At 34.5% G+C, this 24,792-nt stretch overlaps 1 protein-coding gene across 7 annotated transcripts in view; it reads left to right on the top strand.

The window, feature by feature from the left end:
• The first annotated feature begins 3,320 nt into the window (after positions 1–3,320).
• The window catches only part of LOC446191 (myosin heavy chain), a 70,445-nt gene continuing 48,973 nt past the window's right edge, over positions 3,321–24,792 (top strand). For 5 of the 7 annotated variants that reach the window (XM_041617567.1, XM_041617566.1, XM_041617565.1 and 2 more), the window contains exons 1-8: positions 3,322–3,425; positions 6,730–6,970; positions 8,190–8,333; positions 17,278–17,434; positions 17,852–17,879; positions 20,220–20,340; positions 23,432–23,524; positions 24,587–24,650. In XM_041617567.1, coding sequence (XP_041473501.1) covers positions 6,791–6,970; positions 8,190–8,333; positions 17,278–17,434; positions 17,852–17,879; positions 20,220–20,340; positions 23,432–23,524; positions 24,587–24,650 — 787 coding nt within the window. In that variant the 5' untranslated portion in view covers positions 3,322–3,425; positions 6,730–6,790. Of the gene's footprint in view, positions 3,426–3,737; positions 3,900–6,729; positions 6,971–8,189; positions 8,334–17,277; positions 17,435–17,851; positions 17,880–20,219; positions 20,341–23,431; positions 23,525–24,586; positions 24,651–24,792 lie in introns of those variants that run through there. The other 2 variants (XM_041617568.1, XM_041617564.1) reach the window with 2 other exon arrangements.

Raw genomic sequence — 24,792 nt, 5'->3', positions numbered from 1 at the left:
CCGGCAGAGATTGGAAATGTGAAATTTTTAAAGAAATCACACTAAACAATAACCAATTTTTATGGTTGTTTGAAAAAAGACTATTTAATTTCAAATTGACTTTTGGTGAGTATAAAGATTATGACAAGTGGTGGGAACAGCTCTTCCTTATTTTTGATAAACATGAAATTTTCTTAAAAATTCGTTTACCTCAGGGTGGATATATAAAAAAGAGAAATGTAATTAGGAGTATATCTTTTTTTTCTTCAAAAGTTAAGAGTAATGAGAGGGGTTGTCCCTAACTTACACCACAAAGACATTACCCTTACGGCTAATTTTGAAAACCGTTACGGACATTTAAGATTTTTTTTTAAATCACATGTCTCTTATTGTTTGTCCAATTTCATTCAATCTTTCACTTATGTATACATGTACTTTTTCGATTTTTCGTTTTTCTTTTCAATATTTTAATTGCATGGATTCCTTTCTAAAACAGCAAATGTAAAATTAACAATCGAGGTAAAATTTTAATGTAAACACTACAATGTTTAATGAAGATCGTTAGAAAATAAGACTGATCACAATTTCGATTTTGTTTTATTTACTTTTAGACAATTGAAAACGTACTTTCTTTATATCCTTTGTTTGTCACGGATTTATAATTTCTTATAGGTTCTTAAAAGAGAGAGAAAGGGTTATAAACAGTCCTTTAAAACCGTTGTTTTATTCTAAAAGGAACCCTTTAAGATTTATTTACACAACCTACGTGATTTTTGCTGGCGTAAAGACCCATGTAAAAAAAAATTGGTCAGGTTATTCAAACCATCAAAAACTCCATGTTTATATAAGAAAAAAAAACTTAAAGGGCTCTTGTATAGAACAAAAATCGATCTCAATAGGCTGTCTATACTTTTCTGCTTCTTGAAAAGGTTCCAAATAGGGGTCTTCTAATCCGCACCCATTTCTAGTGTAACACAAATTATTATTTTGTACATGACTGTATAAGTGACATATCTGTCAAATGAGATGTAGCTTACCAATTTAGTTTACATATCAAGTTTCTAATGATTTTCTTGGACATCGAGATCTTAGCATTTGGACATGAAGGCTCGACATACCATGAATTCCGTTTCATCCGTCGAATCCGGTTACCAAGGAAACCAAAAGCATCTCTTCAACGTCTGCATCCAGATAGAGAAAGAGAGGCGGAGAGTGATAGACAGGGAGAGAGTAAGAGAGAGACAAGAGATAGAAGAAGAGAAGTATAGGGCCTTCAAAAATCGAGATTATGTTAACTGATTGGTCTTGAGGTGGTCTAGTGGTTACGGCTCTGCGAGAACTGGACGTATATAGCTTTGGTTTAATGGGGACGAAGAGTATTAACATCCACAATACAAAAAGGAAAACACGAATACCTCTTGCCCGTATTGTCTTTATTATTTTATCAAGCCGTGAAACCGTTTTTTTTTGGGGGGGGGCGGGAGGCCCCTAAGCACCCTAATTTTTGTAAATTGGTAAAAAAAATGATTGAATTTATCTAAATTTGTATACAGTGGTAACGTAAAACATGGTTTGGTTAAAAAGAAAATGTTTTACAACTCCCCAAAAGTAACTGGACATTTAAAGGACAAGTCCACCTCCACAAAAAAAATGATTTGAATAAAAAAGAGAAAAATCCAACAAGCATAACACTGAAAATTTCATTAAAATCGGATGCAAAATAAGAAAGTTATGAAATTTTAAAGTTTCGCTTACTTTCACATAACAGTTATATGTACATCATGGTCGGTATGCAAATAAGGAGACTGATGACGTCATCCACTCACTATTTGTTTTCTATTTTATTACATGAAATATGGAATATTATAATTTTCTCCTCATTGCCAAGTGAAACAACGATTAATTCCTCCTTGAACATATAGCATTGTGTAATTTTTATATCTATGGTTCAGTCAAGTTGGTCCTTAATGTAAAATTTGTAAAAAATGACATTAAACATTGTATAATTTAAACAATAAAAAACAAAAGAAATAGTGAGTGATGGACATCACCGACTGACTCATTTGCATGTCAATGAGTTGTGCATATTACTGTTTCGTAAAAAATAAGCAAACCTTTAAAATGCCATAACTTTCTTATTTTACATCCGATTTTGATGAAATTTTCAGCGTTTTGCTATTCAAATCAACATTTTTCTGGGGTGGGCTTGACCTTTAATAATATAATCAAAATGTCATCCGTTTTACAGTTTTATTAGATACTATATTAACATTTAGGGTTGTTGAGTTGTTAATTAAATCTGCTGAATTACTTTTAAGAGATCAAGATAAAATACATCCGGAAAATAGAAAGAAAAACGATATCTTCCTCCCAGAATTATTTTATGAGTGTACTCCAATATAATAATAAAATCGATCATAATAATCATTAAATAGTGTAAAGGGTGCATATATATATATATATGTATATATGTATATATATATATTAAAAAATGAGCATAACCGGTGTCACGGTTTATATACATGGAAGGGTCTTTTCCATTTATGGGGGGTTGAACTAAGTCAGGTCACTATCTTACCACACGGCCGCAACAATCTCAGCAGATAAGCCTGTTGAAGTACCCCCTCCCCCTCTCTTCCTCTTCTCTTCTCTTTTCTCTTTCCTTCTGCTTCTCCCACCCCATCTCTCTGGGTCGGGAGAATTTCACATACCGCTACGAATGGTGGCTCCCTATCTACATCACGCTATTGACTATATTTGGAATGTACACTCGCCGTGTAATTAGTCTCTACATCAGAGCTTAACCCCTACGCTGCGGTTTTTTTGTAGCCTAATACACAATAAAAGACATAGCCCCCAATGTCTATACTCTGGAAACCTCGCAAGGGATATGTGTTTTTCAATATATTTTTTGGACGTTAAGTTTTTCTTGAAGAAAGTTGATAAAAGGTTGTGGGTTACCCGGACTCAATCTCTGACTATGACTAAAAAAATGAAATGGGAAGGCAGGCCGAGGGCCAACGGTACCCATCAACATTAGTCTAACACGAGATGCAGGGCAGAAAATCTGGCATGAAGAATATATACACCCCCATCCAACTAGGCATACACTGCAGCTTTCCCTACCGCGATCGAAATATTCTCCCCTACCAAATTCCTCGCATACCAATCGCATACCCGTTGTCGGAGTCCCTGACGTCACACGCTTACCGGCCGCATCGTTTCATGCAAAGCGCATGCTAATTTTCTGGCCAGCTTTTGACGTCATTGGTTGAAAGTAACGAGGCAGGGTGTACCCGGAGAGCTGACCAATCAGGGCGAAGCCGGGTCGCAGTCCGAGGTACTTGAATGGGTGTTAGTGAGCCCGGGTAGTCCATGTCACAGATTGCTTTAGCTCGCAATCTAGTAGGGCTGTCTCCAGTCTCCCTCTGACTCCTCTTCCTAAGGTAAGTCTTGTTCTAAACCTCCCGAGTCTATTTCTTCTTTTTCCTTTTTTTTCTAAGTGATCTCTCTTCGCCGCATTCCTGTTCTATTAGGTACATACGGGATCCAACAAGACCGCTTTTGTTCTCGCCTGCCGATATCAGAGTATTCCCTCCAAAGGCTGTCAATCGCATCTTCTTCGACGATTTATTAGCCCATAATTTGTTTTACGGATTTTACCAGATATGTGTTATTTGCGAGGATAACTCAGTTTGTTCTTTGGATCATTGTGTCAACTCGAACGTGATTGGAGCTGGCCATCGGGTGAACGAAGAAGACTGAAGAGGATTGAAGCTTACAAAAAAATAATTAATTGGTTGGTCGGTTTTCTCGGTTTTTCGTAGTTAATCTCATTACTTTTGAAAGAAGCGCCGGGGATCCAACACCGTTCTGTCTACCTGAGAAGTCTCTCGGATTCTGGGGATATTACCAAGTTTGTAAGGAAAATTAATTTGCAGCTGTGTCTGGAGTGATGATACCTATTTGTCGAGTTTATTTTTTCAATGTCTAATCTGCCAAAATTTGTTGTGTGAATACTGTGTGGCGTACCAGTATATATATTTCCATGCCAAGAGTAAATGTTATGTGACTGTTCAAAGCTGTCCATGCCGGTGTAGTGTAATAGGCCTAGGCCTAATCATAATGATATTTTTAATGAAAAGTTTGATATTATTAATGTTCAATCAATTTTTATATTGATCGATTTTCCGATCCATAAAACAGGATTAGAAGATTAATATTAATGCGACAATTAAACATTGAAGTAAGAAATTGTTCAACGTTTAAAGGTAGTTTCTTATACCTACTGTTTGTTGGCTATGTATATATGTACGTGTATGCACCTGTGTGTAAGTGTATTATACTGCAAGTACTTTGGTGTATTTTCAAAAGTTCCTTGAATATATCTATAATAATTTTAATATTCTAGCATAAAACTAATATCTGATATAATTTCATTGCTCACTGACATTTCAAAAATAGTGTCAATTTTCTCGATATGTTATATGATACCCCATGAACAGAAAACATATTTTGAATTAAAATTAAATAAGGACAAATGGCTCAATTCGAACAATATAATTCCTACCCAGAATGCTTAATCGGACCTTTCATTTGTAGCAGTCTTCATGCTGTGTGTAATATATCGCGACCCGACTACCTCCTACTAGGCCTCTGTACATGGTCACCATATTTGGGCCGCGGAGCCAATATACCAGATAGTGTATAGATGCCTCCATATCCCACTTCTCTATCAGTAGTAAGATCATAGATGATCCGCCATTTTAAAAGTCATCATCTTGAAAATTAGTTAATTCCTCCTTTTTTCTTCTTTTTTTCTAGTATTTTATTTCATTGTATATACTCCAGTAAATAGTTGGTTTGTACTCGTATTGTTTGTTGAATTATATTTTTAGACCATTGTAAGATACTTTGTTAGTTAAATATTCACAAGAATTGAAAATAATTTATGTAGCCTTTCTATATGTTACAAATGCTGCTCATTTTGAAACAACTTGATCTGTTTTTTTGTATGAATGAATGAATTTTTCATCGACTCGTAGTTTTCTTGCTTCGTCAGAAGTTATTAGAATTATATCAAATTATACTTATGATCTTATCATATTTTATTACAGAATATGTACTTTGCAGCATTGTCAATGTGTATATTTTGCATTTTGGTAACTCAAAGAAATCTAAATATCTCTAAGACTCAGTAAATGCCAAACTAATCTAATTTTCCTGGCTAATGTTGATATTTCTACCTTTTATTATAAGTCACGAATTTCAATATTATTTAGGATATTGGTATTTAGTAGTCTTCTACAACGTCTTAATAAAGCAATGATTCAATCGATGGTAGACATTGCAACTTTGAGAGCATTCTTCTTTATCAGTTTGGCATTTCAATACTATTACAGATATCATTATTATTATTATTATTAACATCATCATCATCATTCATTATCAGTATGATACTAATAAGCATGATTGTTGATATGAGTAGAATAGTATTACTTTGATATTATTATATCGGAATGATTATGATTATCATTTTCATCCTTTTATTGTCAATACTGTCTGAAATGGTTTGATAATGATAGAATGTCTTATTACATAATGTTTATACATATACTTTCTATTGATTACTTTGAATGCAATATATTGATATAGCTATTTTTTACCGTCTGAAGGAGCTGCGAGAATGCTTCCTTAATGTGATGATTATTGTGAGCCATGCAGAAACATTCAGCTTTGATCGTTAAAGTGGAAACAAATTTAATTTCAACAGTAAGAAGTGTTGTTCGGGTGAAATGCGCTTCATCTTGTACACTGATATAGAACAAACGGCGACGCATGCAAACATACACACCGGGAACCCACACGCACATACGCTTATACGCACTCACACATATACCCGCGTTTTCATCTACACGTACGCCCCCCCCCCCCCATAAACTCTCTCTCTCTCGCAAAATATTCGCTTTCTTCGACCTTTGCTTCAGCTTCCGCAAATCTACAGTTTATTTGTTTTTTAAAGAAATAAAAAAGGGATTTTTTTTTTTGTTTTTACTCTAAATATCAGAATAATGTTGGTTCTATGAATTCAATTTCGCACCCTTTCTCCCATTGCGCCTTCAACTCCCATGGGCTTTGTTCTTTATGACCTCTCCTCCTGGTCATGAAAGTTTTTAGTTAAGAAAGTTCTTCAGAGTCCACTGCCTTCTTATCACAGGATCTACAGCAAGATAACTTCACACTGTAGAGTTTTATCAATTTCATTTTGATTTTTTTCAATTCTCAAGGACTTCCGGTTTCATATTAACGTGCAGTTTTGTTCCAGATCTTTGGTCAGTTAAAGAACTGTCTATTTTGTCTAACGAGATACTGACTTAAAATGCGTTAGATAATGCAAAGGCTTACATTTTTAGTAATTACATTTATTAGGCCTACATATTTAAAGAGAACTGTGTTGCTTTTTCGTTTGAGTCCTTTTACTTAGACCCTCATTTGATATGATAAAATAAAACCTCAAGAAAGTCTTTTAGGAAACGCTCTCCTTGTCAAACAGATTTCATCATCTCAAGCTGATGTTGTATAGGACTAATTATTAAGACGGAGTGCTCTCCTTAATTACTATGTGAAATACAGAACATAATTCAAACCATTGACAAAAGTTGTGGTAATGTCTTGTTTCCATGAAATAAAACAAAGCAATAAAAACTAATGTCATGATTTATTTTTTGCTTTGTATCGTTCTCATGATAGGATCTTTGAGCGTTTGACTTCAACCTTCTCTCCGGATCGTACCAGCAGCACCGGCGGCACCATGGCTGACGAATCGGATCAATTCTTGCAGGTGGACAGGAAGTCCCAGCTCGAGTCGCAGGCCCAGACCTTCGACGGTAAAAAGATGTGCTGGGTGAATGACGAGAAACAGGGATTTATCAAGGGTGAGATCATCAGTACCAAGGGCGAGGAATGCACCGTCAAAACCGCCACTGGAAAGGTAATTCTGCATGAAGATCATCGCGAATATTTCGAAATTACAGGGGGGAAATCGGACATTATCGGAGGTGATCGAAAATAATCGGGGATATGCGGAAATTATTTGAACAAAGAATAGGGGTTATCTTAAAATATTACTGATGTAAATTATATCAAATATAAATCATATTATAGATGATGATGAAAAATTAAAATAGAAAAATTAAAAAATAATTTATAAAAATAGATACCCCACAAATTATGGACAGTAGATCGATAATAACACACTGCACTTTTATAATTAAAATTTCCTTTGTTTATCAGAATCACGCACCTTATACTCTCGAATACAGAACATTTTCTTAAATTAAGTTACTGAATTACAATATCCGGTTGAAAATTAAAGTCAGTGAACATTCAGTGGTTCGAAGATATCACCAACGCTCTCGACAAATTGCTATCATAATCCTAGATACTTAGATTTCGGTAAAATTTCCAGAACGCTGATAAAATTGATTTGTAATACAGAAAATTTTGTTCAATATATTTTTCATTACCGAATAGAGAGCTTATCATTACATCACATTCTATCACATTTCAGTGATTTCAATTAATGTTATACTAATCAATAATATATTTTACAAGATTTTACATCATTCCAGGACTTGTTTTTGCCACGAGCAAGTATACTGTAAATAAAGCAAATAACATGGGATAATGACTCGTAACAAGTTTTTGTCTTAATACTGTTGGTATACTCACAGATGATAACAAGGCTTAATGAGTAAACACGCAAAATCAGAGTGCGTTATTACTTAACCACAACTTAGGTGCGCCGTAAAGGTGCGACATAAACTCCAGATATTCACTGAAGCAGCTTACAGATAAAAATTGATGGAATATACGATAAAGAAAAAGCTAGATTACTGAATATTTTCTCGATTAATAAAGTTTTTTTTAGGTTAGAAATGATTACTTTCTAAATTCTATTAGTGTGGTGATTTCCTTTTTTTTTATTTTAATTAGAATTCATTTTTTAGGATCATGAAGAACCCTCCCTCATTTTTTTCTCTAGAGTAGGTTTGACCATACGTAGTGATATAATATAAAGGTCTGTGAAGTGCTCTCATTTCCACCTAAGTATGATCAAGAAAATGTTTTAAGTACAATAAGCATTATATTAAAACATGTATGAATCTTTGAAGTTAACTCATTGTGTATGTGACCTTTGACCATAACAGCAAGTCACATGCAAGAAGGATGACACCCAGCAGATGAACCCACCTAAGTTCGACAAGATCGAAGACATGGCTGGCATGACCTACCTCAACGAAGCCAGTGTATTGGAGAACCTCAGGCAGAGATACTACTCTGGTCTTATCTACGTAAGTTCATGACCTCTTGACCCCTGAACCCTAAAACTCTATTAGACCAATTTACGTCACCATTATACATCAATTATTTCTCTGTGTAAGTACACCTTTATCTTGTCAGATACATGTGAAATAAAAATGAAGACATTTTAGAGGTTCAAAGTTATTGTTACTCCTTTAAAGTGGTGCCATTTTTAGTCAAATTTGACCCCTCAGAAATAGTATTTTAACTTTTGAACCACAGTACACGTAAACCATCTCACATAGTATTAACATTTCAATATCTACCGAAGATACACAAGTGTGACTTCATATTCTTACACTTGAAGCCTCGTTTATTTAGATTATACATTATACAGTAACAACAAATCATAATGACTAAAAGTTTGTTATTGTCTTGACTTTTATGTTTTTAGGAATAAAACATATTTTCCATTATACATATGTGATAAAATTAAAACAGCTTTACCAAAACGCATATACTTAGACCTATACAGTTTTAAAGATCTAAAATGTGGCTTATCTGACATATCTTGTTAAAGGGGGGGGGGGAAGTCAACAATGAGAGCATCTGACAGTTATCGTAGTAACTGACAACTATCCTTACACATACGTAGATGAAGCCAGCTCCGAAAAGATTTGGGTTGGTTTTGGCAGGCACCGTAATCTTAAAAATGAAGTAGGTTACAGAAGCTGACTTAATGTTGGTTGAACATAGAACAGATTTTTAGTTACGATCAAGTGAAAATAATGAGACATCAAATTGGGTCGTTGTTCCGCTAGAGAAATCCAGCTTATTTCTTTTGGAAAGATGTATAGCTTTATTCCTGTTATCATGATTTGAATTAATTAGCATGATGTGCTAATTGAAAATAATTGCGTTGAAACCGGAACTGACGTAAACTTGATAAACTTTACAAAGTCTACCTTCGAAAGGCTTTAACAAAGAAAATTTAATCAGGGCTGCAGTAAGCCTTACCCTGTAAAAAACATGGATGATAAAACTGAGACCATTTGGTGTCACTGAAGGGCCAAGTTCTTGAGAAGTTAAACTTACATCCTACATATCGAACATGACACCAAATTGTGTTAAAGTAAAACCAACGGTTTAGTTATAACATCCATGGGTGACGGTGTTGAGCTAACTGTAAATTTAGCACCGAAGTAAACTTACTGGTGTGGTCATCTGTGAAACACCAATTTCAACACAACGGTTTTTGCCGTGTACCTTCTACAATATCTGCCATGGGGGGTCTCAGGCTCTCAGCGAAGAAAAGGCTTACACAAGCATAAAGTGTGGCGTCTCCCTTGGGCTTGGAACATATAGGCAATACGACCCATGGTGGGGTAACCGTTAGGGTTAAGTGTTACTGGTATGCGGGGCCGTAGTCGGGTCAAAATACCTCTCACATAATTGAGGCCGGTTCTGATGTCGCGTCCCGAAATAGAGTCCTTGAATATGGTAGCAGATGTCTGAGGCAATCGTTGAATTACAGGGAATGGGAACAGCCGCACCCGTCTTCGTGTGATATATACGCTTTTTTAAGAGACGTTCTCATGGGACGTTGATATCCCCATCCAGTATACAAATGGATCTTAGACTCTAATACATCGGCCAATTTTATTTAATTATTCTGTGTATATCCTGCAGTTTAATCAAGTTAAAATGATAACTCAAAACTTTTTTATTTCTTTTGTATCAAACAAACGACGACCGGAAAGTATCGTCAATTCAATTCTTTCAATTCTTTGATGTAAAATATGCTTCATAAAATTGCCTTTTAATGGTAGATCGAACAAAATCTAAATTGTGAATCTATTACAATATTTTGAAACAATTCATGCAAGTATTGGCATATACCTTACTGGTTGGGGAGTTGCCCCCCCCCCTTCCTCCACCTAAAACAGTTGGAATAGAATTATAACATTAAATTGATCAAAATGTCAATATTCACAAAAGTCGTATTGAAATAAGTAAAATCAACATGTTAACTGTTATTGACTTTCCTTCAATAATAGTCAAATGAGTTCTTCTTTTTTTCCTCAAATTTATACCAAATTAGTAATTATTGAAAAAAAGTTTTTTCTTCTGGATTTTTTTTTTTTTGGGAGGGGGGTGTTCGTGCAAAATATCGCCCATATCCCCCCCAAAAAAACAAAAACAAAAACATAATGCATTCAAGTTCAAGGTATCCTTCCCCCTCCTCATATGTATTTGCACATCTGTGTTAATAGCTCCATGATTTGCAGGATACGTGCTTGCACTCGCACGAAACATGTACAAACAGTTGAGGGTAGGTGAAAGGATGTAAAATTGTTCCATCTGATAGATTCCTTCCGTTTGAATGAGATCCGCAGATGCCTATTGCGCTGATGCAGTCTCGGAAAAGTCTTTAATTTACCCGGCCTCGCGGTCTCACTTGTTGTTACAGTTTGTGTGTTTGTATGCCTATCTAATTGAAAAAGGACATAATTATGTTCAGTAATAAATTATTCAAGACAAATCTGTCATGCCAGAGGTAGCCTGCATTTAATTATTTTGTCATTTCGAACACAATAATGTTTAAACTGTAGACATGTTGGACAGTCTGGAGTTCAATTCAATTTACACACAAAAAACCTTTAATTTTTCACAAAATATTATGTTTTCAAACATTATACAAAATACAGAATTATACAGAACCATTTGTCATTAAAATATAAATATAAAGCATATTTGTTAACATAAAAAGGCTTAGTTCCCTGAAAGCAATAGCTTGTGACAGGATACCTGTAACACAAAACAAAACAAGAACACAATACGAAAAAAAGAAGAGCGAGAGAAGGGCAATGATGATGAATTATTAATGTATGTTCCGTTATGTTCTTTTCATGAAGGTAGAAAAGATAAAATGTACATAATTATAGTCAGGTAGGCCTATGCCATCGATCAGGCTTGGTGTTATAGTGGCATACATTAACGTGCTAAGAGTGAGATTCTATTTACACACAGCTTGTACCCTATAATTGATTTGTTAGTAAGCTCTACTTTTAATCTTACACGAAAACCGTTGTTCTGAAGCGAGGGGTTACAAGCCAAGTTTGTGCGTAAGCTTAGACACGTTATTTCAACAAGTAAAACCGCGGTCTATTTAGACAGACGTTTAATGGGTGAGTTTTAACATAAACAGCTCGTGTTGGGTATACAAAGAACGGAGGAAGCAATTATAATCTCGAAAAGTACTGAAAACGCCCGATTAAATAGTGTTCGATAATTTTCATAAAAGCATGTAAAAACAAAGGAACAGATTAACCCTAAAACTTTGTAAAGAGGAAAATGTAAAATACCCCAAAGGGATGAAAGAAATAACATTTCAATAATTCTTATAGAGTAAAGGTATATGTCATTTTGAAATGTTAAAAATACTAGATCTGGCCTTCACACTAAATATTCTACATTTGCATATTTCCAAATATATTCGTGTCAGTTATAAGGAACAGCCAAACAAAGATACAACTCACATGACTATTTTGAATAAATGTTCTTTCCAAGGGTTGTTTATTTCATCACAAAATCAATAAACCATCTTTTATGCTTTTCATTGTAATCAAAAAGAAGGTCATTACTTTCCTTAGAACCCCCCCCCCATTTTCATATTATACTAAACATACAATTCTATGTACCTAATGCAAACATGATGAAGTACTCTCGACCTGCATATTTTCCTTTTTTCGCGCCCAAAAATATACGTGAATATTATCCCTTTAATTCGCTCTTTAAAATATCCCTTTTATCGGGGAGAAATAGAATCACCTCTCTCTATATATCCCCCTCATGTTGATTAAATGAACCCTCAATATTAAACACTCTCGGGATATTTTTAAGCAGCATGAACCTACCGAAGATTGGTTAAAAATATCATAATTCATTCAAGTTTGTTTTAACCAACAGTTAGTACGTTAATATTTTAATAAACTTATAAAATAGTATTTTTAAAATAAAGAGGATGTACACAAAGCATGTTTAGCATTTGTATATACAATGAAGTAAAACATATTCCGGATAATTACACTCTACAAGGTATCTAGATTTCAATGACCTTTGTACAAATTTCCAATAAGATGAGATGTTTGTTTCCGTGTTTGTGTCATTAAATGTATTCAACCATTTGGTATCTTTTCTAATGTGCGATATATCCTTCAAAAGGTGACTGTCGAGTAAGATAGCAGGCAATATGAGGTTACCTAGTGGCATGCAATGGGTACAAAAGTAAAAGGAGTTGACATTTTGGATACGAGACATGATTTTTGCATACTTCCAAGCTAGGCTTCTCATCAACCGAGCCTTAAACCCTCCCCATTAAAAAAGGAAATTGCATAGTTAATAATGTCATTATTTGGTCGATAGCACTAATTCGGTTTCTAGAAGAAAATGGATATAGGGATGATATGAAAATTTCTGAGCGAGAAAGGAAAAAAAATATTTGTTCATGAAAACTTATATTTAAAAATGTTCGAAAACTAAAGGTAGTATACCTGTATAGTAAGCAAATGAAACAATCACAAAATTTCATTCGTTATAAACTCGAGGATATTTTTGGGGGTGGGGGAACTTGATTCAAAATTTCCAAAAAAGGTAATTTTGTGATTGGGTTTTTCAGGGGGGGGGGGTAATTTGGTTATCATAAGTTAATAATGAGAATAATTACACTGGTCTAAGATAATACTGTGGATATATTTGAGATAATTCTGAATTACAGGTGTTAATGAAATGTAATGAGTTCACAAATATTGATAATACATCTTGTCATGTATATAAATCAAAATAATTACTCAATTTCGTTTGATTACAGGGAAGAATGTAGTTGTATATTATTGCAGCCTTTTTTTAATGCAATTAATTATTTTATATTATTGCAAATGTAATTTTATTTAGATTGGGAATCCCTCTAGCTGTGTGTATGTTCCCGAAATAATTCATGTACGGCTCTATACCGTATAACGATTTATTGTTGTTTGTTTCAATTTCCAACAATTACAATATGATGTCTGGTTTCATACACCTTGATATAAATAATACAATATTTATCAAATTTATACGTACAGTACTTTATTTCTTTATTCCGTTATGAGTATAAAGCAATTGTCAATTTAGTGATAACTTTAAAATGATCGTTTGCTATTATTCGTTTAAAAGGATATGTACAGTTGTATGAAAACACGTATGGCGTTTTGTTTTTGTGCTCATCAAAGAACGGCTCGATTATATTGCTCACATACATGTACCCGAAACAAATACCAAAGTTATTGCAGCAAAATAAGTTAATAATGCTTTCTCCGTAGCGCCACTAGGGACCACATACCACTCTGTATTTAGCCGTATTACTCACTCTATTGCTATTCATCACCCTAATAATAGACCGAAACTTTTATTCTTGGCAGTCATCCTGTTACCTATACTCTTAATTCGACTGAAAGTGACCGCCTCCATCTTTGGGAAGCTGTACAATGTATAGTAAACACACACACAAACACTCAAACATAAAATATGTTCCTTTTATATCAACTGAGACGACTCGTCTGAAGACGTTATACATGTATTGCAAGTAAATAAATAATAAAAAAATTATGTTATCGTTCTTGTTATTCTGTGCTCTCATAACCATAAATACTGTCATCTTTCTTCTTAATCCAGTAGTGCAATGAGCAAAAAAGTTCACAAAATATTGCAGGTTAAACGCAACACATGGACTATTTACTTTGTCGTGTGCAGGACGAAACAATGAGAAAAGCATCCCAAAGAAAATAAATGAATAAATAAATAAATAAATAAAAATAAAAAACGATAGAGTAATAATGGAAAGTATAAAACGACGCGTCGCACGCACCACGAACCGTCCTCTCTGCGCACTTCGATGCTAAAGTTACTTTTGTAGAAAACGCATTTAAAGAAAAGTTTTTTTTAACCAGCAATAAGTACACCTACAAGGAGAGCAAATAATTTACCAGTGTCTTCGTTAAAAAGTTCAGGTTCCAAAGTTTCATCCCGTATCTTTATATTTTCTTGAAGTTAATTATTTATGCCACAGCGGGCACCGTAACAGAGAGGACGGTTCGTGGAATAGAGTGCGCTTAACTTTCGCATCGAAGTGCTCAGAGAGGACGGTTCGTGGTGTGTGCGACGCATTAACATATATATCATGCATTTAATCCTAGACAAGCTCATTAAACGGAGACAAATAAGAAAAGCGAATATTAGATTTGAAAACAACAAAAATATATTTTATTAATAATTTATATTTGATATTCAATCACTATGATCTTTTCAGTTTTCTAATCACATTTGTGCATACAGTCACTCTTCAGTTTAGAAATGTGAATACCAAACAACATTTAAATAGACACGTTTTTTTATTGTTTATTTCATGTTTGCCAAGAAGAGTTTCTCGCGTTTAAGCTTAGCCCGCGGATCGTATACATGACAATGACACACTCATCGAAAAGACCAAAAGACTCTTTTCGGAATCCCCCTAATGGTGTTTTTTATGACCTATACCAGTCACTAAGTCAATATGTTTATCCCTCCGTGATTCACCCATGCTCTTCAAGAGCAATTTACACAGATCTTAAATGAATTAAATCTCAATAAACCGCAATGAAAGAAACCTCGACAATAGTAAAATAGATAGATACAATAACAGACACACATTGCGAACGGGTGACGTATGCATCGCAGACATGTGACATACTATACAAAGGGGAAGTTTATAAAAAGTAACGGAAAATATTATAATTAATTAAAATGACAGAAATAACACTTACGGTAGATTCATGCATGTTGGAGGAATTCAAAATTTCTATATTTGATTTAGATTATCATCAGGAACTGAGTATGTAACCCCCCCCCCACCAAAAAAAAACAGGTTTTTACATAATGTATAACGAAAAAAATCCATTTAGTAACAAATGTGAAATTACTCTTAATAACAGTAAAAATGAGAAGGCATAATATTACATAAAATCCGATGAAGCTGATAAAGAGTAGTTTAGAGGTATTGAAGGAGGTAAACATTATAATTGTAGGCAAATTTAGGGTAAATATCTAATATACACTTTTTCTTACAAGCATATACCGACACAAGCCCCAGCTTTCTATGTTTTACCTGTATTCAATCAAATATTATCATTCATTGTTTTTACATTGTATGATTGAATTATATACTTCATATTATAAGTTTTGTAAAAAAAAGTTACCGTAGCATTAGAATTTGATATTCAGTGTTTATTAATACAATAAATCGCAATAAGGTATCTGATATGCTGTATTAAAAGATCTGATGTTATTTCAAAGTTAAGCAAAGTCTGAAATTTAATTTACAATGTTGAAATCGTAAGATTTATTGTGTGAATCCTGTACATTTCTGGTCGAATTTCAAAACATTTTTTTTCAAACTCATGCAGATGGTTCAAATCGTAAATGCAATATTTAACAAGTCTTCATGAATATATACAGACATAGAACTTGTATTTTATGCAAATTTTGATGTAAATTTAGAGAGAAAGAAGATATGCATAAAATCATTCTAAATGAGAAGAACGGATCTCAGCAATTGCGTTCAATATCAAACCTTTCACTGTTTAGAGAGTATAAACAATGATGTGTCTGATTTACATTATGTTTAACAGAATATAGATATACCATTCATAACCTTTGTTTGACTCTTATCAATTAATATTGTCGTATTTCATGAATGGCATCCGACTAACTACCGAATACTTGAACTTTATCTATCACAACACCTTCAATCAATCAAATTACTAATTGGGTACGTTTCCTTCTTAACCCTTCTTAAGCCGCGGGATAACACATTGTCATGCTGCTGAGTTACGATGCCCATGCATGGCAAGGAGGCGCCAAAGAGATGGGAAAGAGAGGGTTAAACGCGGTCATCGCGTGCGGGAGATTCGGCGGGTGGGGGGCGCCGGCGAAGGGTACCAACCTTAGCCAGGCTAAATATGGGCATTGCTATGGCTCTGCACAAGAAGATGCACCGCATACCAGACCCATACCGCCTATCACAGATCGCCGCCCGGCATCACTGCCTGTATAGCCGGTAGCTTTTGCAATGGTGAACCGATACTAGATCGTGCAAGGGGACTTGTATGATATTTACGTACCCAGTTTTCTCACAGAGCAACTATAAGTAATAAATGGCGCTTTAATGATGGTAAAAAATGAAAATGAATACAAAAATGAATAGGTGAGTGTGAAAAACAGGTCATGGTGGTTTAGCTGGTACACAATTACATAAATATCAAATAACCTGTGTAAATACATATTCCTTTATATAGAAATAATTAACATGATAAAATAAAACATGCAATCAATTTGCTAAACAAGAATAATATATAACACGTTTGATTTGCTGTATATTCTTCATTCTTCATTTTGACTTCTTTTATTCATATATTTTCTTCTTGATAGAGAAATATTTCTAAGATTTTCAAATCTTAGTGTATTATAAGATGTATCGATATGTTTTTTGATATGATATTTGTATTATTTTTAGGGAATATTGATGATGTAATATTGAAGCTATGTGCGCTGTGAATGCCGGGTAATATAGGAGCGCCTTGAGCACATAACAAGATGGATATGTGCGCAATATAAATACCATATATTATCATTATTATCATTACTATTATTATGTGTTATGCAACAAAATAAATTTCCCAATATACCAGAAAGAAATCTGTCTAAGCTTTTGCAAGGGTTCAGTGATGTTTAGGCAAATATTCTAACATTCTACTAGTGAAGTATAGTGAACATTATTTTTAGTTGATTTGTGATAAAAAAACAACATATTTCCCGCAATCTGTAAATTTTTTATTTATCACAATATCCCAAACGATTTTTAAATAATTTCTCACTGAGTCTAACTGGCTATTCTTTTTTCCTTTCTATTTCATCCCATAGACCTACTCTGGTCTGTTCTGTGTGGCTATCAACCCATACCGTAGGCTACCTATCTACACTGACAAGGTCGTCATGCTCTACAAGGGCAAGAGGCGTACCGAAATGCCTCCCCACGTCTACTCCATCGCTGATAACGCCTACCACGACATGTTGCAGAGTAAGTCCTTCGAATAGGATGTATAAAATTTATCATAATAGTAATATTTTCGATCTCTGGCAAGTGTCGCTGTGAAAATTATAATTGAAAGATGACAATAAGTACGGTATAGTTCTATTTGAACGTCACCTCATTATGAACCTATGTATATTTTCTGAGTTTTCTTTTCCAATCTACAGTGCATAGATTCATTTCGACTTTTTTTGCATGGAAATGTAAATGCTCATATACGGACTATAATACATGATTGGCGAATTTTTTTGAAAAACATCGCCATTATATCAATTGTTTTGAATAAAATTATCCATCCGTATCTTTTTAATTAAATGTATTACATTCACAGTAATTCTTCATTTTTTTTATTTGCTATACGGTAATTAAACCCCGACTAAATGAAAATGTCTTTTTATCAAACAGACCACGAGAACCAGTCCATGTTGATCACGTGAGTAATTTATTCAAGAATGATATAGTGATTTTGTTATTCATTCACGTCAAAATTAAACAGGAAAAATAAACATTTTATACCGTGGAACTTTGATGCATTATACCAAATTATGCTGTGACATTCGTTTTTTATTAAACACTTTGCTCTGAAATAAAAAGGAATTTGTGAAACATAATGATTGAAAAAATATTATGGAAAGACAAACTCTCATCGTGACTTAATGATTCTTAGTTCTCTGTCTGCCGAAAAATCCATAGTTAATGCATTTATCCTAGTACTTGTAATGATATTTTTATTATACTTATTTCGAGTCATTCTCCTATTCATTTCTAATCATAAAAAACACATGTTGATATCTAAGGAGTTTAGTTTAAAGTTATAACAATAACGTCTGCGGTTCCTAACTTTATGTATCAAATATGATTCGTTACCATATTTTGTCTTGTGTGTATACATATATTCAGTCTCCGTATATGTTGTTTTCAACAAACCATGTTTTTTCTTCTTTTAGTCTTTGTTTTTTCTCTTTTATAGAAGAGTGTGCAGTCTTCGATCCGCATGACTTCCCAAACCTTAAGATAACGTTTAAGATAACTTTGAGATTATAGACGGTCCGATAATTAGGTGTTCACTTAAATCAGAGTGTTTCTAACCCAAATGGTATAATGTCTTTACATTGTATTTTACTATTAAAGGCGTACGATATCAATTTGATTTGAACCAGTAATGAAGTTTTCCATCAGCTGTCATTTACTTTCTCCCATTCATAAAGATTTCATGAAGATAATCTTTGAAGGCCTTTAATTTCAGACGCAGAAATGAATATATGTAGTGATAGCAACACTATCGATTACATTAAAAGATTGGCATTATGATAATATTAGTAATAATGATAATGATGATAATAATAATGTGCATTTATATGGCGCCATCTCTCTAGAAATATTCTATTCCGAGGCTCACAAGAAAAGGGAAGAATTAGAAAGTCTGGATTAGTGTCAAAGTGCCAAGAACTAATACTGTTAGAAAGGGATATGATTTCAGTTTAGATTTGAAAGTCTCTAATAATGATACAATTCTGAAATTCAATGGCAAATCATTCCAAATACAAGGTGCTGAGAAAGTGTGCTCACCATGGCTTTCTATGATATTCTTACTTTTAACCAAATTCCATTCGCTAAATAATGATTAATACCTTTCAACTTGTGAAGACATTGTACCACTTTATGGGTGTAGATTTCTCATATTTATGTCACATTGTTGCGTATTTTTGTTGACATTGTAATTTCTGTAGTATGTAACACCTGATCAATATGTATAAGGTACGTCACAAGGACGAGATATGAATTGTAAATTTTAGCTGAGTTCATATTCTGTTATCAGATATGCGTAGTATCTGAAAAACTATAAACATGACCGAGTTTCCACGTTAAAGGTAATTTTCCAAAAGCTGCCATTTGTGGAATTAAGTTCAAATTTATTAAAATGGGAATTGAATTCAGCTACTATTACCGTAGGAATATCAACATTGTATATTCGTAGTTTTAGTTAGGGCGACTCTCCACCCCTTTCCAAAGCACGAAAAAGTCAATGCCCAAGCAATATTTTATTTTTCTCTGTTTCTATAAAATGAATTTAATTTTGCATTGTCTCTTATGAGCATGAAAAAGCAAATAACCATTCATTCTAAAATAAGAAAAATAGATATTGCATCAGCATGTAGAATGAAGCGGACAAGAACGTTTAAAATTCCTAGACTGAAAAATAGCATCGATTCAAAGAATGCGATATCGCATGGAAAAAAAATCTTATTTCAAAGCTTGCTTTACAGAAGTTATTTCTTTGATTTATTTTATATAAAGGTTTATCGTGTTAAGGAAGAAAAGAAAAAAAATAGTTTTTTGTTCCAGTTTGTCTTGACTAAATGTTCGTTAAGATATGTTGTAATTCAAGTAACAATGTACAGTGCATGATCTGAGTGTTCGACGTTTACTATTATTTAACGATGAGTTAATGCACGCTGAGAAAAATAAAGTCCATCGCTTCTGCATGTACTAGATTAGCGCAATCCATTTTCATGCTTATTTATACGCTAATACCATTCCTTTTTAATCTATAAATTGAGCTCAGGTAGATGCATTTTGATGAACTAAAAATTATTACAATGCTCTTCTTATTTTCATTTTACTCCTATCTTCAATGAATTATTTCCTTCTCCTACACCTACGTCTCACCTTCTTCTATTCTATCAATACCTCTTACTGCACTTCAACTATCACCACCTCCACCACTACCCGATCCCGCTACCAATGTCACCACACCCTTTACAACCACCAGTGGAGAGTCAGGTGCAGGGAAAACAGAAAACACCAAAAAGGTCATCCAGTATTTTGCCAACATTGCTAGTGTATCCACCGGAGGCAAATTGCAACAAGAGACGCCGGAGGGCGGGAAGAAGGTACCATGTCCATCGCCGCGCTCACTCGCAGCGCTGGCAGGACCACTGTCTCGTTTTTCATTCTAGTTGTGGCGCCACTGAGCTCGATGCCCTCTCTTTCATCCACCCAAAAGACGTCGCATTTTAATAGTCATATTCTTCAGGCAGAGATTTATCAAATATCTTCATCTCTTTGAATATGTCTTAAATAGATTGAAGTAATACTTTCAAAATCCCTTCTGCAATGAAAAATAATACAATTCATAAGTTGATTCGGAACCCTATTTTCATATTGAATAGAAACATAGACGATGATTATTGATAATAGGAGTAGATATACCCGTGACATCGATGTTTGATCAGATTAGAATAAAAAAGAGAATACTACACTAGTTTGAGGCATGAGCAATAAAGAATTCCATATATGATGTATCATTGGCAGTCCTCTTACATCATGACGTGGCGCCACTCCTAGCAATGTCATGTGCAGTGTGTTCCGTAATATCCGTCTGTGACTGTCGAAATCAGTCTCGTTCTGTCGTGTCTTAACTAGTCTTTATTTTTTTGTGCTGATTTGGCAGCCGCAGCGCTTATCAGCCTTCCGACCCGGTCTAAGCGGACAATGCAAATGCGCCAAACCTTTCTTCTTGCAAGAACGTTTTGGCCATGTAGGAAGAGGGCGTCCTGTATTCCTTTGCCGCAGTTCCTCCGCGCCTTTCACAAATAAGGGCGCGTACCGAGTGGTGAGAATATATGGCGTCCCGGTCCTATTTGTCGCTTTAACTAGACCAGCGTAAAAAAAAAGCAAATTGACTCCAAAAAATCACACGAGTGATGAAGACTTTTAGACAAAGTTGTTCGAACGGACAGAATCTAGCGATTAAGGTATACCCTGCAGCTGGGGTGCGGATGCTAATTTGTTGTTTTCCTCTGTTCACCACCTTTTTTTTAGTTAACAAAGATGGCGGTCTGTTGGGTATTTCCATTTACCATGTGATGCCGCCTCTTTTAGAGACCACTGACACAACAATTTTCTCAAGTCTTTTTTTTAACCGAAATTCTTCAGGACTGATAATCTTACGTTATTCAGATCTTAGCCATATCATCGAAATTTGTAATATCGTAATTGAAATACTAGTATTATATCTAACAGATTCATTTGTATTTTGGGGGGAATGTCCAGCAACAACTTTTTTTGAATAGATATTATGCCTTATCATTTGTTTCTTTTACTATTTTTTTATTTGTTATATAGTAGCGAGGGGGGGGGGTTAAATTCTGTCCGGATTGAGTTGTAATATTGACTTTACTGAATTCAGTGCTGACCTCATTAAAAGATTATGAAACTTACATGAAGTAATAATACAAAAAGTTTGATTTATGGGAGCGTTGTTCACGGTCGATTCTCAATTTCACAATTCAAAAGTTTTGTTTGGGAATCAATTTATTGGTTCCTTCCAAATTGGATTGCTACTTCATTAGATTTAGATGGTATTCTTAGTCCCAATGAAATGCGTAGGTAGACTGAATATGAGATGGTTGTTGTAGTTGGTTCTCACTGACGTTCTCTAAAAGGCGGTACGGCGTGTTTCGGCCCGTTGAGTGGTTGAATGCGATAATATCCATCAGAGTCACCTTTGACCTTAGTGTTATATGTTAAGAAAATGTTCTTACCAGTAAGTAGGTTAAACCATGCTGTACATGTAAGTCAAAGGGCAAACGGGTCATTTTTGTGAGTGTGTTGAGAAACCATGACCTGGATCCCCCTGTCAGATATATGCACAGCATGATCTTGGACCAATCTGTGGTATATGTTACATTCAAACGAGGAGGTTTCGACCGTGCTGTAGGTCAATGGGCACAGGGGTCAGTGACCTTCTGAAGGTCGCGATCCGCTTACCTGGAGATGCACAACATGGCCACAACTCCCACTTCGGATAGAGCTTCTTTCCAAAATTACTAAAGATCAATCTCGTTTAAAAAAAACACACATTGACGGACTTCCTGTCGAGATTCGTGCTTCCAAGCCACAAATGGAAATGTCCATGCGGGAAAGGGTCCTATGACTTTTGCTCAAGGTCATGGGCCTGGTCCCTTTTAAAGAATGCATGGATTTGGAAGACTTCTCGCGTGATCCAGCAGCGCGAACACGGTTCGGTCCATGCTGTCATTGAGAGGCAACGCACATTCCACCTTGGTCTCAATATGAGATCAGTGGCCGTCTTCTTACCTTTCACAAGACAACGCATCGGACTGGATTGGTGCAGGTCGACGAAAGTCGTCTACGTTTGGATGTTGTCCCGTGGGATACAATTAGTAATTGATTGGTTTGAAATCAATCTGATGTTTTACAGTTCTATTACACACAGAACATGTTATGTGTATTGTGTGGATTTACGTACAACTGTACATTTTACATAATGTATTTGTAAATAAGTATCGTATACAGTACGTGTCGTTTTTATTGTCATGCCTTTATGTTAGAGATTTAGTCAATATGTACCAAGTAAGACAAGATAAATAGCCAAGTGTTTCCAAGAGGGGTAGTTTTAAGGAAAGAAAATTCGCCTGTCCTTATCAAGCACCATGCAAACGGTGAAGGAAACATTATGATGTCGTCAATCACGTGACTGGAGAAGCAAGAAGGAAAGGGCGCCATTAATCAGCTTTATCGTATGGTAACACCTACATGTACCACAAATTCGAAGTTTATATATGTATCATCGGAGAAAAGCTGAATTTGCAAAGAAAATGACTTAGGTGATACCCTTTTTTTTCTTTAGGGATATGACAAAAGAGTTGTTTCTTACCCTTGTGATTCATTTTGAGTAATTGTTGACTCACTCCTCCAAAGCAAATCATGACTGTTATATCCCAAAGTGTCAAAGGGTATTTCCATATTCTATGATCTATTACATTGCTTGATGATGACTGCATGGGAAAAGGCCTTGCGTAAAAAAAATCAATCAATGGTGCATATTCATTGCGCATGATATATGGAAGAATAGTTAATTCTCTATGCTATGATTATGTTGATACGAATGAGGCATGTGTATGCATGCTGTTGCATCGGTCACCATGACAACCATTCCTTCCAACCAATCATGTGTAGGGTAATCTCGAGGACCAGGTCATCCAGACCAACCCCCCTCTTGAAGCCTTTGGTAACGCCAAGACCATCAGAAACGACAACTCTTCTCGTTTCGTAAGTACCAATTGATAAACAGCGATTTACAGTCAACCGCAAATCAAACAATCAAATGCGAGTTATCAATGTTATTAATATCAGTAACATTATACTATTGTCATAGTTATCAATTCGACATTATTGTTATTATCATCATCATCATTATTATTATCATAATAACTACACTCTCAAAACACATTAAAATTTTACCCAATATTGGTAGAAAGGGAACATGCATGTGAGCTGGGTATTTTTACCCCATATTGGGCTATTTCAACGCAACATCTGGAGACATTTACAAAATATTTGTTTACTCCCCAAAATATATTTTTACCCAACCAACATGAATGTTCCCATTTTACCCAATATTGGCTAAAACTTGTTTGGAGTGTATTGCTATTATTTCTACGATTACCGTTATTATTAACTTTATTATTATTATCATTATTATTATTAATATTATCATTATCATTATTATTACAACTGGAACTTGATCGGTTTGTTTAATCGGCCACTTATAGGATTACTTTCATGGTTGTCAGAATCTAGCAGTTTTACCTCTATAAATAATGACATTTTTCTAAGATGGAATGTCCCTGATTACAGTACTGGTTAAAATTATAAGTATGACAATCACATTTAATATAAAGACAGTATAATCTTAGTAGAATCTTCTTTTAAATGGCTTTTGATTGATTGATGTACAACATGTTGACATGGACGGATGTGTAATTTTTCATGGTAAAAATTTGCCGATCTTTAAGCAAAAAAGGAAAATGTTATGAAAGCAATGAAAATGTGTCTTGTAAGTTATTCAATCAGTTGATAACTCGATTAAACATTCCGTTATATGATTGGTAATTTATTTTGGGGGCTTAATGTTCCTCATTTTCCTTTCAAAAGCATTGTTTTCATAAGTTTTGTTCCTCAGTGATGTTGGATAAAAATGAATGATTACATGATATCAAACATTTCCAAATTGATAAGCTTATTTTTAGACGGTCCATCGTTCAAACTTCCATTCATTCTTATCATTTACATGTCAAATGGTTTTTATTGTGGTTTGTTTTCTCCCTCCAGGGTAAATTCATCCGTATCCATTTCGGCACAAGCGGCAAACTGGCTGGAGCCGATATTGAGACCTGTAAGTTGACATTCATTCTTAAAAAAAAATGTTTTAAAAACAGAGCACTAATCTAAAACCAGTCATGCTTTGAACATATTTTGTGTTGGTTTAATAGTCCTACATCTGTTTCTTGCACAAAATACTTGAACATGTAATAAAA

The sequence above is a fragment of the Lytechinus variegatus genome, chromosome 10, assembly GCF_018143015.1.
Source record: "Lytechinus variegatus isolate NC3 chromosome 10, Lvar_3.0, whole genome shotgun sequence".
Taxonomy (NCBI): Eukaryota; Metazoa; Echinodermata; class Echinoidea; order Temnopleuroida; family Toxopneustidae; genus Lytechinus; species Lytechinus variegatus.
Note: the sequence above shows the minus strand (reverse complement) of the source record. Positions and strands in the feature narration are given on the sequence as shown.